This window comes from Triplophysa rosa, linkage group LG22, assembly GCF_024868665.1.
Source record: "Triplophysa rosa linkage group LG22, Trosa_1v2, whole genome shotgun sequence".
Classification (NCBI taxonomy): domain Eukaryota; kingdom Metazoa; phylum Chordata; class Actinopteri; order Cypriniformes; family Nemacheilidae; genus Triplophysa; species Triplophysa rosa.
In genome coordinates, this window is record NC_079911.1 from 1,597,950 (window position 1) to 1,612,025 (window position 14,076).

At 41.6% G+C, this 14,076-nt stretch overlaps 1 protein-coding gene across 1 annotated transcript in view; it reads right to left on the bottom strand.

Annotated features, from left to right (window-relative positions):
* The window catches only part of LOC130545903 (zinc finger protein 271-like), a 90,886-nt gene that overhangs the window by 21,275 nt on the left and 55,535 nt on the right, over nt 1–14,076 (bottom strand). The window contains exon 6 of the mRNA XM_057320827.1: nt 9,991–10,224. Within this exon, the coding sequence (XP_057176810.1) occupies nt 9,991–10,224 (234 nt within the window). The remainder of the gene's footprint in view (nt 1–9,990; nt 10,225–14,076) is intronic.

Consider the following 14,076-nt stretch of genomic DNA (forward strand, 5'->3'; position numbering starts at 1 on the left):
GTATGTCCGAATCTTCAGTATTCATAAAAGAGTAGGTGAGAAATTCGCGTATGTATTACTGGTTACGCCCACATTCTGAAGCACCCAGTGACAGATACTTGGGATACTTCTCTATCCCATGAGCCCACGGGACAGAATAAGTTCTTGCAGGAGCGTAGCGGAGAACTGCGAGGCAGGTGTTTTCAAAAGTGACTATTACTAGCCAACAACGCGTTTCTTTGCGTTGCAGTCGTATTTGTTAAAGTGCTGTAGGGTAAAGTTAACCTCTAAGACGCTAGATAGTAAAGTATATTTGTGATTTTGCTGTGAAAATGCAGTGTTTTAATATGTCTATCTTAAAGGGGCGTTCCACGCACACACGCGTCTTCTAAGTAGACTTAATTTCACATATATTAAAACCATATGCAAGTTAAAGACGCTTTTTAATGTCTGTGTAACATGTTACCTGTCATTTTCTCGATAAGTATTGCAAATGAGCACATCACAGTAATGTAGTTTAAGTCTGTTAATATGTGGTACAAAGTATTGTTCACTGCTTGCATAGATACATATAAGTCATGTAAATAAACATATTTACTTAAGTAACTAAACAAAATGTATGTATTTTATTTGTCCATTAGTACTACCTCCACATTTAAATGCAGTATTGAGCACAAATCACAGAGGTCACTTGAATCTTGTTTGACTGTTACAGGGACAGATGAGCACACGTTAAAATCACGAAGGCGGCGACGGTGGTCAGCTGCGAGATGGCAGTACGATGTGGGGTTCAACGCCTGTAGATACAGGATCATTTGTTACAACAATAAATTGAAATAAAGCTTTGATTTATGTGATGTTTACTTGTATATGTATTAATAATTATTAAATGCATTTATTTTCTTACAACAAATTTACGTATTTTTTATTCATGTTTATTCTATAGTTTCCTGTAAATAAAACATATTACATTACTTCATGCATTATGTCATTCTTTCACTGCATTCACACTTTTGTAGTCTGTATTAATGCATAGATGGCATATGGCAATACAATTACGTTTAGTAAGTGAAAAGTGAAAGTGACCCATACCCGAAATGTGACCTCTGCTTTTAACCCATCCAGAGAGTAGTGGACACACGCACAGCAAGTCGTGAACACATGTACACTCGGAGCAGTGGGCAGCTATCACTGCAGTGCCCAGGGAGCAAGTAGGGGTTGGTGCCTTGCTCAAGGGCACCTCAGTCGTTACCCGCCGGCCCTAGTAGCCTATTTTAATACAATATATCATTTTCAGGAAAAAAATAAGTATTGGTCAGCACTCATCAATAATATTGTGCACAAGTGTAGGTGTGGGCTAGCAATGCATTTCTAGGGTAGGCCCTACACTTAATTTATAAGCAATAATACTTATATTCCTTGACAATAAAATCAGCAGTGCTCTCCTAAGGCGAGATCGTCGAGCAGCTATCCTGCGTCTCCTTTGTGAAGGCATTACAAACATGTTGCAAATGCTGGGAAAACTCATGGAAGGTAAAGTTGTAGCGTTACTGATGTTAATGCACCTGTCTCTCATAACTTTAATTGTTGCGCTTGTTATTACGTCACATGGTTCATCGCTGGCCCATGTACACTCCAGTACAGTAGGTGGCAGATATGCACCACAAACGTAATTTGCTTCCCGCCATTAAAAAGGAGAAGATGATCATCAATATGGCGGCCAACGGCTGATCGCATACATACTACATCCATTCACGGAAAACAGTACGTACCCATTTTGACCTGTTGAGTACCTACTCATTGAGTATGCGATTTGGGACGCAGCGCATGTGTGTGCGGTATATGTATGTGTGTGTGTTCAGTCCCAACGCGGTCACAGATTTACATCGTGAAAGGACTACAGGTCCGCGAAGAACCTACGATGGATAAGTTCGCGACCAAAAGGACACCTGCCACAGGTCCCCTTCCTGCAACAACAGGAAAACAACAAAAGAACTCCCCCCTTCCTACGTGATCTTAACATTAACAGGCAATATAAACACTCATAACCCATCTCCACCAGGTGTCCCCAATCAAGCAGGCAAATCCCTCAATAACACACTAACAAGACAGGTAAGACCGTGACATTGATGCCGATTTTTTCTATTTTTAGAAATTCTGTTATTATTATTTGGTGTGAACTTCATGTTAACATTTCTTCCGTGAAATAGCTTGTTCAGGGTAGGACTAAATGAAAAATAAACCTTAATTCTTAAAATTCCTTTTCAGCTTTTACCAGATTCTGCAAGGGGTGTGTAACCTTTTGAGCAGCACTGTATATCTGATGCTATAAAGCCAAAAGTTTAAAGTAATATGATTTATTTGTATTGCATATATTGATTAGGATTAATTAATGAATATTAAACAGCATTTAAGTTAATATAACTATATAATATAACTATATACATATAAATACAAGCTTCAATATATAAAGCTTTTTAAACTGATGAGGCATACACATATTATCTTTTGACCTTGTTGTACTACTTTGTCTGTGATCTTTGGAAAACTTCACAAAATTATTAAAACAATAAATTGAAGCTTTAGGTCACAGCTATCCTTTGGTGTGTCCTGCTCCTAAATTTTGTGTCTTCTCTGACTTCATCATAATTCTGAAACATGTCGTCCTCTCCCTGATTTCCTGTCATCTGATTCTGACTGGGAGCTGAGAAAATACATATAGCCCAGTATTAATGATTTGAAAATCACACTCGTAACATAACATTGAGGTAAGAGAGAACGTTAAAATTTATTAAAAAAAATCAATGTCATCAACTTAAGGTGAATTGTGTAACACAACAAATTAAAAACCGATTCAGTATTTAAACAATATACCTTTTATGAGCCAAGCGATGTCTGTTTCTTTACAGCAAACCTGCATATTAGAGACATATGACAGATGTGTCTTACCGGGAACTGTGTTATTGATATCTGGTCAGATTCATACAAATTTGTTGTTTAAAGGTAAAAGTATTTAAGGGCTGAAAATCGTTGATAAACTCCGTGTAAAGATGATGTCATTCAGTGTTATCCAGCCTTAACGTTACGTGTTACATGCTAATAGCAATAGCATCCAAGCTGTCCATGTATTTTTAAATGTAGTTTGAAGTACTTCTCCATTTTAATTGACAGGGGGGCAGCTGACAGTCTCACAATGCAAAACGAATATCGTTTATTGTAATCCGGCAAACTTTGTGCAAGCAGCGAGTACAAATATGAATCTTCTCCTCTGTCATGTTCACAGCTCTAGGTAGAGATGAATGGCTTCCCTTGGGGCAGCGGATGTGTTTTCGCCCCCTGAGTGTAAACGCGGAAGTGACCTTGCATTGAGTGTATTGGCTGTTTGCTGCACTGGTCACACTTTCAGGTGCACGGGCCTCACACTCTGGATCAAACCTGAGTTGACAGAGAACGTTTATACCAAGCGTTGTGCTACAGCTGAACCTGATCTAAAGCAGGTTGGGTTTATTTGGGTTTTGTCAACTCTAAACCTACTCTACAACTCCGAGTTTGTTCATCTTGCTTCGTGCAACAGGCCACAGATCGGCCGAATTACTAGATGGACGAACTGACAGGATTACCTCCAGTTAAGTGGCCTGACATCTACACCTATTAGATAGAGAAACCAAGGATATATCATAAAGAGAAGCTGAGAGTGTAACAATCTTTAGATGTTCATGTACTACAGTAGCAGTTGCAACAACTTGAACACACACCTGACACATAACATGAGCCTTCTCATTGTTTTGATTGTCTGCCATTCTCCCTACATTGACACAGCGGACGTGAGCGTGCTGATGACGTATGATGTCTGCGTGAACGGTGCGCAGTGGTATGCAAAATACGTTGGCTGAAAATGTACACATGACCAGTCAAAGCGTTCGGCCAGAACGTTTTGATTGGGTGAATATTTTTTGGTCCTACGCCTTTAACAGATGTACAGGTGCTGGTCATATAATTAGAATATCATCAAAAAGTTGATTTATTTCACTAATTCCATTCAAAAAGTGAAACTTGTATATTATATTCATTCATTACACACAGACTGATATATTTCAAATGTTTATTTCTTTTATTTTGATGATTATAACTGACAACTAATGAAAATCCCAAATTCAGTATCTCAGAAAATTAGAATATTACTTAAGACCAATACAAAGAAAGGATTTTTAGAAATCTTGGCCAACTGAAAAATATGAACATGAAAAGTATGAGCATGTACAGCACTCAATACTTAGTTGGGGCTCCTTTTGCCTGAATTACTGCAGCAATGCGGCGTGGCATGGAGTGGATCAGTCTGTGGCACTGCTCAGGTGTTATGAGAGCCCAGGATGCTCTGATAGTGGCCTTCAGCTCTTCTGCATTGTTGGGTCTGGCATATCGCATCTTCCTCTTCACATAAGGTCAGGGGAGTTTGCTGGCCAATTAAGAACAGGGATACCATGGTCCTTAAACCAGGTACTGGTAGCTTTGGCACTGTGTGCAGGTGCCAAGTCGTGTTGGAAAATGAAATCTGCATCTCCATAAAGTTGGTCAGCAGCAGGAAGCATCAGAAGCGTCTCGCCTGGGCTAAAGACAAAAAGGACTGGACTGCTGCTGAGTGGTCCAAAGTTATGTTCGCTGATGAAAGTAAATTTTGAATTTCCTTTGGAAATCAGGGTCCCAGAGTCTGGAGGAAGAGAGGAGAGGCACAGAATCCACGTTGCTTGAGGTCCAGTGTAAAGTTTCCACAGTCAGTGATGGTTTGGGGTGCCATGTCATCTGCTGGTGTTGGTCCACTGTGTTTTCTGAGGTCCAAGGTCAACGCAGCCGTATACCAGAAAGTTTTAGAGCACTTCATGCTTCCTGCTGCTGGCCAACTTTATGGAGATGCAGATTTCATTTTCCAACAGGACTTGTTCTTAATTGGCCAGCAAACTCGCCTGACCTTAACCCCATAGAAAATCTATGGGGTATTGTGAAGAGGAAGATGCGATATGCCAGACCCAACAATGCAGAAGAGCTGAAGGCCACTATCTGAGCAACCTGGGCTCTCATAACACCTGAGCAGTGCCACAGACTGACCCACTCTATGCCACGCCGCATTGCTGCAGTAATTCAGGCAAAAGGAGCCCCAACTAAGCATTGAGTGCTGTACATGCTCATACTTTTCATGTTCATACTTTTCAGTTGGCCAAGATTTCTAAAAATCCTTTCTTTGTATTGGTCTTAAGCAATATTCTAATTTTCTGAGATACTGAATTTGGGATTTTCATTAGTTGTCAGTTATAATCATCAAATTAAAAGAAATAAACATTTGAAATATATCAGTCTGTGTGTAATGAATGAATATAATATACAAGTTTCACTTTTTGAATGGAATTAGTGAAATAAATCAACTTTTTGATGATATTCTAATTATATGACCAGCACCTGTATATATATATATATATATATATTATAAAAATATTATGTGACCACTACACTTCTTGATTGCTATCAGGATGAAAAGAGATTTCCAACGAACATGACAAAAAATGTTTCTGTACAGGATCACCTTTAAGTGATGATAAGATGTGCCCTGCAAACGTGAACATTTTTGGTTGATCGTTTCTGTCCAGTCGGCTTGTTTTATTGGGTTTAATTACAGCTGTCATTTGTATTTTGTCTGTCAATGGCAGCAGGTGTAACATTCAAAAGATGAGACTGGAACTAAATGCAGGTAAAATTGTATGAATCCAAAAAAATGCAAAACATAATCCAAGACATGACCATGAATCCATGGACAATGACAATGAAAACCACTGGGGTATATATATGCAAAATAAAGAGGGAAAACAAGGAACACCTGAAAACACTAGGACGGGGCTAAACAAAACATGACATTATAATAAAACCTTCAAAATAAAAGATATAACTTAACAGAACACAGACACAATACAATAGGGGATCTCTGTGGGTCTTCTCAAAGAAAAAGCACCAGTCCATGAAAAGAGGGGTCATCTGAGTTGCCCCAAATCAACTCCAGAATAGCTTTTCTTTGAGTGTAACTCTGCTATATCTATAAGTGGTAGTGGCCCGGGAGGTGGGGGAATGAGACTATTGGCAGCCTGGGAGGGTATGGTGTGGTTCAACAGACCGGCAGGAATCAAAGCATAATGCAATAGAATTCACAGATAACAAATATCTTATATCCTCAAGACAGGCATGCAAATTCCACTCGCCAATTCTCATTGGCCCTGTTTGTGATGGGTATCCCAAGATCAACCCCTAGTGTAAAGTTCTCAACACAGTGTTGAATAAACGACAGAAAGGGAACTCTCAATTGTGTTTTGATAAGTGACCTGCATGAATAGTGACAGAAGTTTCTTCTTCAAACAGAGACTTCTGTGTTTTCGCTGGTGTCTTTTCAGGTTACTATACCTAGTAAAACCCTTTCCACACGCTAAACAGTGATACGGTTTCTCTCCTGTGTGTGCGCGCTGGTGTACACTGAGATTTGTAAAAGAAGAGAAACTCTTCCCACACTGTGTGCAGTGATACGGCTTCTCTCCTGTGTGTGCGCTGGTATTCACTAAGACGATTTGACCGAGCGAAACTCTTGCCACACTGTTAACAGTAGTGATGCGCGGATGGCGGTTACATCCGCAGGCACTGTGGATGATCCGCGGGTCGGGAAATAAAAAATACATCCTGATTAATTACGGGTGGGTCGCGGGTGGATGAGATTAGTCATTAATGACACAAATATTAACTACATTTCTCTAAAATCGAATGCGTTTTAAATGCATTTTCCACAGTGTTGGTTGTAACTAGGTACTAAATGATTAGTTACTGTAATTTAATTACTTTCCCCACGAAATAGTAAAGTAAGGGATTACTCTTATTTTTTCTGTAATTTAATTAGTTATTTCTGATGTAATTAAACTAAATACTTTGTGTAATATGTGTGTGCAATAGTGGAATTGACATCAAAATTCAAAGTCTGACTTTAAAATCCGTGCTTTAATGTATAATTCTCACATTTGTAATACTTTGGTCAGTTAATAATGCTAATTTATGTAGTTTTATATTATTTATTAGAAGAGCCGTTTCATGACTATCCTTGAATCACTTAACTAATCAAGGTTAATATAGGATATAGAAAGTAATTAGTAATAAGTAATTAAATACTTTTTGGAGAGAGTAATTTGTACAGTAATCTATTTACACTATTGAATATGTAATTAGTAACTAGTAATTAATTACTTTTTCAGAGTAACTTGCCCAACACTGATTTTCCATCAGGTAGACGCTAATTTGCACTCATTTAAAAGAAATATGCAAAAGGAAGAACAAAGGAAGGCAGCGGTAGAGGGGGGTCCATTTCTTTAAGCAGAAATGGAGGCGAAACAGATCCGAGAAAAAAATTAAGAAAGAAAGAAAAGAAAGAAAAGTGCCATGTGGGAGCGTTTTAGCGAAGTGGTTAACAAGGATGAATCAAGTGCTGGGTATGTATATATGCAACGACTGTGAGGCAGTGTATGTATATGAAAGCCACAAAAGTATAGTAAAAGTATATAAAAGCCACTGTTTGGAAAGCTGCAGTATAATATTCCAAATTATTTGAACAGACAGAGCTTGAAAATGTACCGTTATCCAGACATTTGTGTGTGTTGCAGTGACAGAAACAGCAATATTCAAAATCTGAAGGGAGTAAAGCCTGTTTTTTTTTTAAGAAAATGTAGGCTAATCTGGCCAAAGACAAACTTTTGTTTATAAATAAATGTTCATTTAAAAGCATTTTAGGATCAGCGTATTATTTTACTATCAGAGATTGACAGATTAGTTATAACGTCACTGAATCTGATAACATCATGCTTGAAACAAAGATTTAGAGTAATTAAAGTGACGATCGGGTGCGGATATCTATATCAGAGAAAATTATATGTGTGGGCGGGTGGATAATTTATTTGAAGCAGTGGATGCGGGTGACATTTTAGCTCATCTCTAGTGTGCAGTGATACGGCTTCTCTCCTGTGTGCGCTGCGCGCTGGTGTATGTGGAGACTATTAAATGTGGTAAAACTCTTTCCACACTGTGTGCAGTGATGCGGTTTAGTGTGTGTTTGCTGGTGTCTACTAAGATGACTTGACCGAGAGAAACTCATCCCACACTGTGTGCAGTAATATGGCTTCTCTCCTGTGTGTGTGCGCTGGTGTACACTGAGAGTGCCTGACCGAGAGAAACTCTTGCCACACTGTAAGCAGTGATACGGCTTCTCTCCTGTGTGTGTGCGCTGGTGTATTTGGAGACTATTAAATGTGGTAAAATTCTTTCCACACTGTGTGCAGTGATACGGTTTAGTGTGTGTTTGCTGGTGTACACTAAGAAGACTTGACCGAGAGAAACTCTTCCCACACTGTGTACAGTGATACGGCTTCTCTCCTGTGTGTATGAGCTGATGTCTACTGAGATCTCCTAACCGAGAGAAACTCTTCCCACACTGTGTACAGTGATACGGCTTCTCTCCTGTGTGTATGAGCTGATGTCTACTGAGATCTCCTAACCGAGAGAAACTCTTCCCACACTGTGTGCAGTGATACGGCTTCTCTCCTGTGTGTGCACGCTTGTGTTCAGTAAGATAACTTGACCAAGCGAAACTCATCCCACACTGTGAGCAGTGATACGGCTTCTCTCCTGTGTGTATACGCTGATGTTTACTGAGATCACCTAACCGAGCGAAACTCTTTCCACACTGTGTGCAGTGATACGGCTTCTCTCCTGTGTGTGTGCGCTGGTGTTCACTAAGATTACTTGACCGAGCGAAACTCTTCCCACACTGTGTGCAGTGATACGGCTTCTCTCCTGTGTGTGTTTGCTGATGTAAACTAAGAGTGCTTGACCGAGAGAAACTCATCCCACACTGTGTGCAGTGATATGGCTTCTCTCCTGTGTGTGTGCGCTGGTGTACACTAAGACGACTTGACTGAGAGAAACTCTTTCCACACTGTGTGCAGTGATACGGCTTCTCTCCTGTGTGTGTGCGCTGGTGTTCACTAAGACGACTTGATTGAGAGAAACTCTTTCCACACTGTGTGCAGTGATAAGGCTTCTCTCCTGTGTGTGTGCGCTGGTGTTCACTAAGACGACTTGATTGAGAGAAACTCTTCCCACACTGTGTGCAGTGATATGGTTTCTGTCCTGTGTGTGTGTGCTGGTGTACACTAAGATGACTTGACTGAGAGAAACTCTTCCCACACTGTGTGCAGTGATATGGTTTCTGTCCTGTGTGTATGCGCTGATGTACACTGAGATCACCTAACTGAGAGAAACTCTTCCCACACTGTGTGCAGTGATAAGGCTTCTCTCCTGTGTGTATACGCTGATGTACACTAAGGTGACTTGACCGAGAGAAACTCTTCTCACACTGTGTGCAGTGATACGGCTTCTCTCTTGTGTGTATACGCTGGTGTTCACTAAGAAGACTTGACCGAGAGAAACTCTTCCCACACTGTGTGCAGTGATACGGCTTCTCTCCTGTGTGTGTGCGCTGGTGTACACAGAGATTCTGTGACTGAGAGAAACTCTTCCCACACTGTGTGCAGTGATACGGCTTCTCTCCTGTGTGTATACGCTGGTGTCTACTAAGATTACTTGACCGAGAGAAACTCTTCCCACACTGAGAGCAGTGATACGGCTTCTCTCCTGTGTGTGTGCGCTGGTGTTCACTAAGAAGACTTGATTGAGAGAAACTCTTTCCGCACTGTGTGCAGTGATACGGCTTCTCTCCTGTGTGTGTGCGCTGGTGTTCACTAAGAAGACTTGATTGAGAGAAACTCTTTCCACACTGTGTGCAGTGATACGGCTTCTCTCCTGTGTGTGTGCGCTGGTGTTCACTAAGAAGACTTGACTGAGAGAAACTCTTACCACACTGTGTGCAGTGATACGGCTTCTCTCTTATGTGTATGTACTTTGTACTCTGATGTAGTGAGTGGTGAGTTTTCTCCTTGCCTTCTTCTCTGTGTTTTAGTTCGTTCTGGGTGGCAGAGCAGAGATTCTCAGATGATACATGTTCTGTTTTCAAGGTAATTTTAGGTACCATGTCCTCACTGTCAATCTCTCCACATTTCAGCAGTTTGTCACACTCCTCATGATGGCATCTTCTCATATGTTTGTGGAGATAAGTTTGAGCCGTGTATGACAATGAACACACAGAGCAGGAAAACACTGGACATGATCCGGTCTCTAAAAAAGACGACAAAGAACAGAAGAAAATATCAGACATTAAATATTCTTTTTACAGATTGCACAGTTAAACTGTCAATCAACATTACAAGACAAAACATTACATAATAAGATGTCAAAACATTTACAGAAAAAACATTTTAATGAAATTGCTGAGGTTCATAAATCACGATTTTGAATCTCTTCACAATCAGAAAAAACTGAAAATCTTTTTTCATTTCATTGTGACTGCCTGAATAAATGTGAGGTACCTAAAGATTACCAGAGATATTCTTTCTTAAAGCCCCCCTAATCCGGAAAATACACTTTAACATGTTATTATAAACAAAATTTGAGTCGCCAGTGTGTGTGCAGAACTAGGGCTGGGCGATATACCGGTATGTACGTGACTACCGGGTTATTTTGTGCCATGATATGAATTTTGCTATATCATGCATACCGTTATATATTCATGAACTCTAATTTTGCATTTATATTGTTTTGTTCAATTTGTCAACTGTTAACACTGCTAATGAAGACACAGAGTCGAGGGCGAACGTTTTAATCTTTTGTCCTCTAAGTCCAACTTTGCGCTACACAGGCATTAGTAATCAAACAGAGAGCGCCGTAACAGTCCAAATTAATAGAGCACAAACCGCCGAACGTTACTCAAACACGCCACAGCAACAATCAAGCGTGCACAAGCAACTGCAGCTTGCGTTTGTGAATTCATGAGATTGAACGTGAGATTTGAGTGAAAAAGATGAGCGCACGCGCAGAAAGTGAGGTTGTTGAACAGCACGAGGAGGAATTAGTTAAAAAAAGGGGAGGCTCCTCTGTCGTATGGAACTGGTTTGGGTTCAAAATCTCTGACATCGACCAACAAACCATACTCTGCAAGTTGTGTCGCCGTGTTGTTGCAGCCAAAGGTGGAAACACTAGCAATCTCTTTCACCACTTGAAAACCATGCATGTCCGCGAATATGAGACATGCACCCAAATGCATACAACAGATCGTCCCGAAGGCGGAGGCGGCGCACGCCCGAAGACGAGGATGGCTCCCATTCAGCAATCAATAAAGTCTTCATTCGCTGCCGGTACTCCGTATGACAAGACGAGTAAAAGATGGAAAGACATAAGTGCAATACCACATCACATAGCGAAGAACATGGCACCCATTCGGACTGTGGAGAAAGAAGGTTTCAGAAAGTTGATTCAAACTCTGGAGCCAAGATACGAGATCCCCAACCGTAAATATTTTAGTCAAACACACCTGCCACAGCAAATGCCTACAAACTTCATATTTTCCCGACGACCACAGCGGGAAAATAATCGCATCGGGTCTAAGGGATGCATTTTTGTGTTGGGGTTTAAAAGAGTCACGTCAAGTATGTATGACGACCGACAGTGGATCAAACATGATCAAAGCACTGCAACTGAACAACTGGAAAAACCTTGGGTGCTTCCGGAGCTCCTCCGTGAGGGATGCAAGACCGGTGTAACGCACAGCTGTCACTCATTATCACTCGCGCCACCGGCCTCGTGTCCTTCCCCCACGGCTCTCATCCTGCCTCCCTCGCCACATACCCCCATCGCCCCTCACAGGCTTGGGGGTACCCACGAGACTGTGCTCTACTCCCCCCCCGGGGGGCCAGTCTCGGCGGCCCCAGCGGCTGGGGGTATGGACAGACGAGACGAGAGAACGGAGACGGAAGCGCCAGGAGCGACAGGGACGAGAGAGGGAAAAAAAATTTTGGTCCGGTTCCCCGACACACTGTCGCTCGGTCCTCAGCCAGCCGAGAGTCTCTTCCTCGTGGTGCCATGCGGTGGTACTGGACACTCGGTGGACGGCTCGATCTTTCTCCGCCCCCTGGCGGCCGGCGATGGCTCCTCCGGCTGAGGGCAGCCTGCAGCGAGTCTCCTGCTCCTCCCCTTCATGGCGGACGGCAGCAGGCTTCGGCCCACGGGCAACGGCGACGATTCCTCCGCTCCCTCTCGGACGGCAGCCACCCACCTCGGCCCAGGAGCACGGCAGCGAGCTCTCCGTCCCAGCCGACGCATACTTGCTCCAGCATCACCGCCTCGGGCAGCCGCTGGCGGACGTCCCTCGTCCGAGCTGCCCGAACTCCTCAGCACCGCGATGCCCCTCGGCGGCGAGGGCTCTTCGACAGCATGTCTCTCCTTCTTCCCGGGTTTCGGAACCAATGTAACACAGTTCAAAGTTGGGAAGGAAGGAGGCGGGAACTGGCGAACTTTAAACAAACTTTTAATCCAAATAAACACACAACAAAACAAAAGTAAAAGGCCGGCAGCCACCTCACGGTCGACTGCCGGCTACACAAACATAAATAAAACTTAACACATGTCCGGGCCCGGTCCTCTCTCGTCGTACACTCCTGTCGCTCCTCCTCATATGCTTCCGGAGCTCCTCCGTGAGGGATGCGAGACCGGTGTAACGCACAGCTGACACTCATTATCACTCGCGCCACCGGCCTCGCGTCCTTCCCCCATGGCTCTCGTCCCGCCTCCGTCGCCACATTCATATTTTCATTTTAATTAAAAACATTAAGCATAGTATACACAAAATCACTCACCATTTACTTATTCTCATCATGGTTCAAAAGTCTGTGTAATAAATGTTTTATTTTATATTTATTTTTGAAGCTACTTTTTGTAATGTGTCTTTACATGATAATGACTTTACATTTTTCTTTTTGGGGGTAATTTCTTAGCCAAACTTGATGTGTGAATAATTTGTGATTAATTGCCATATCATTTCTGGATCAAAAATTGTAATCACTTGACAGCCCTAGTTTTCAAATGTGCTAACTATGATCCAGTCTCTAACAATGATCAAGTCTCTACAATTAATAGTTGAATGTGAATCTACAGTATGTATGCATTACAGTCTAAATTTTCAATGTCCATGTTGTAAATTTCATGTTTGTAGTTATTGTGACTTTTTTGTATTGTCATTCTATTTGAATTATTTTTCACCCTATTACTTTGATTTGGGATTAAATGGGTTAATAAAACAAATGGAAGTGATTTCGCAAGTCAACTGGAAGGTTACATTTGCCAGCATTGCAAAGAACCAACAGGAGAAGAGTGACTGCCCTCAGTGCCCTGTAGTAGCATACAGAATGCAGTAAATTAATGCAGTCGTCTTTTGCACATAGCACTGGAGCTAGAGAGGTTTAAAGTTATTATAGTTCACTAAAGTATTTTTTGTCTGAGTGTTCAATTTAACGGGACTTTTATTTTGACGGGTCTTTGGTTAGACGCTTGATTTTTTGTGTTTGCAGATACCTTCACTCAAACAGTAAACGTTCGTAAAATAAACTCTCAGAGCAACTCTGGAGATGAAGTTCGTTTGTTCATATCCTCATACAGTGCAGACACAGATAAATCCTCGACCATCACTCGTGTTGTATGTTAAACTGTGCACATAATTCACTCAGACACGCGCAGCCAGATGACATTTAAATAACATTCAGCTCCGCATCTAGGTTAAAGCATCAGACGAAATAACGTTATAACATTTCGTTTCGTCTCGTTTTGGTCAACGAAAATGAAAAGACATTTTAGCATAGTTTTTATTTTGTAAACCACATTTAGTCTCGTTTTTATTCGTCAACAATATTGCATTATACATTTAATTACAGTCATTGTCACATGACCAGCATTTACGTTGCGTCTCGTCTCGTTTTCGTCACGTGATAAAGGTTCGTTGACGACCATATTTCGTCATAATTTTCGTTGACGAAAGCAACACTACCCCACACAAGCTCATCACAGAATCTGCAACAAGGTGGGGATCTCGTCTGCAGATGATTGAAAGAGTCCTGGAACAGGAGAAAGCAATTACACAAG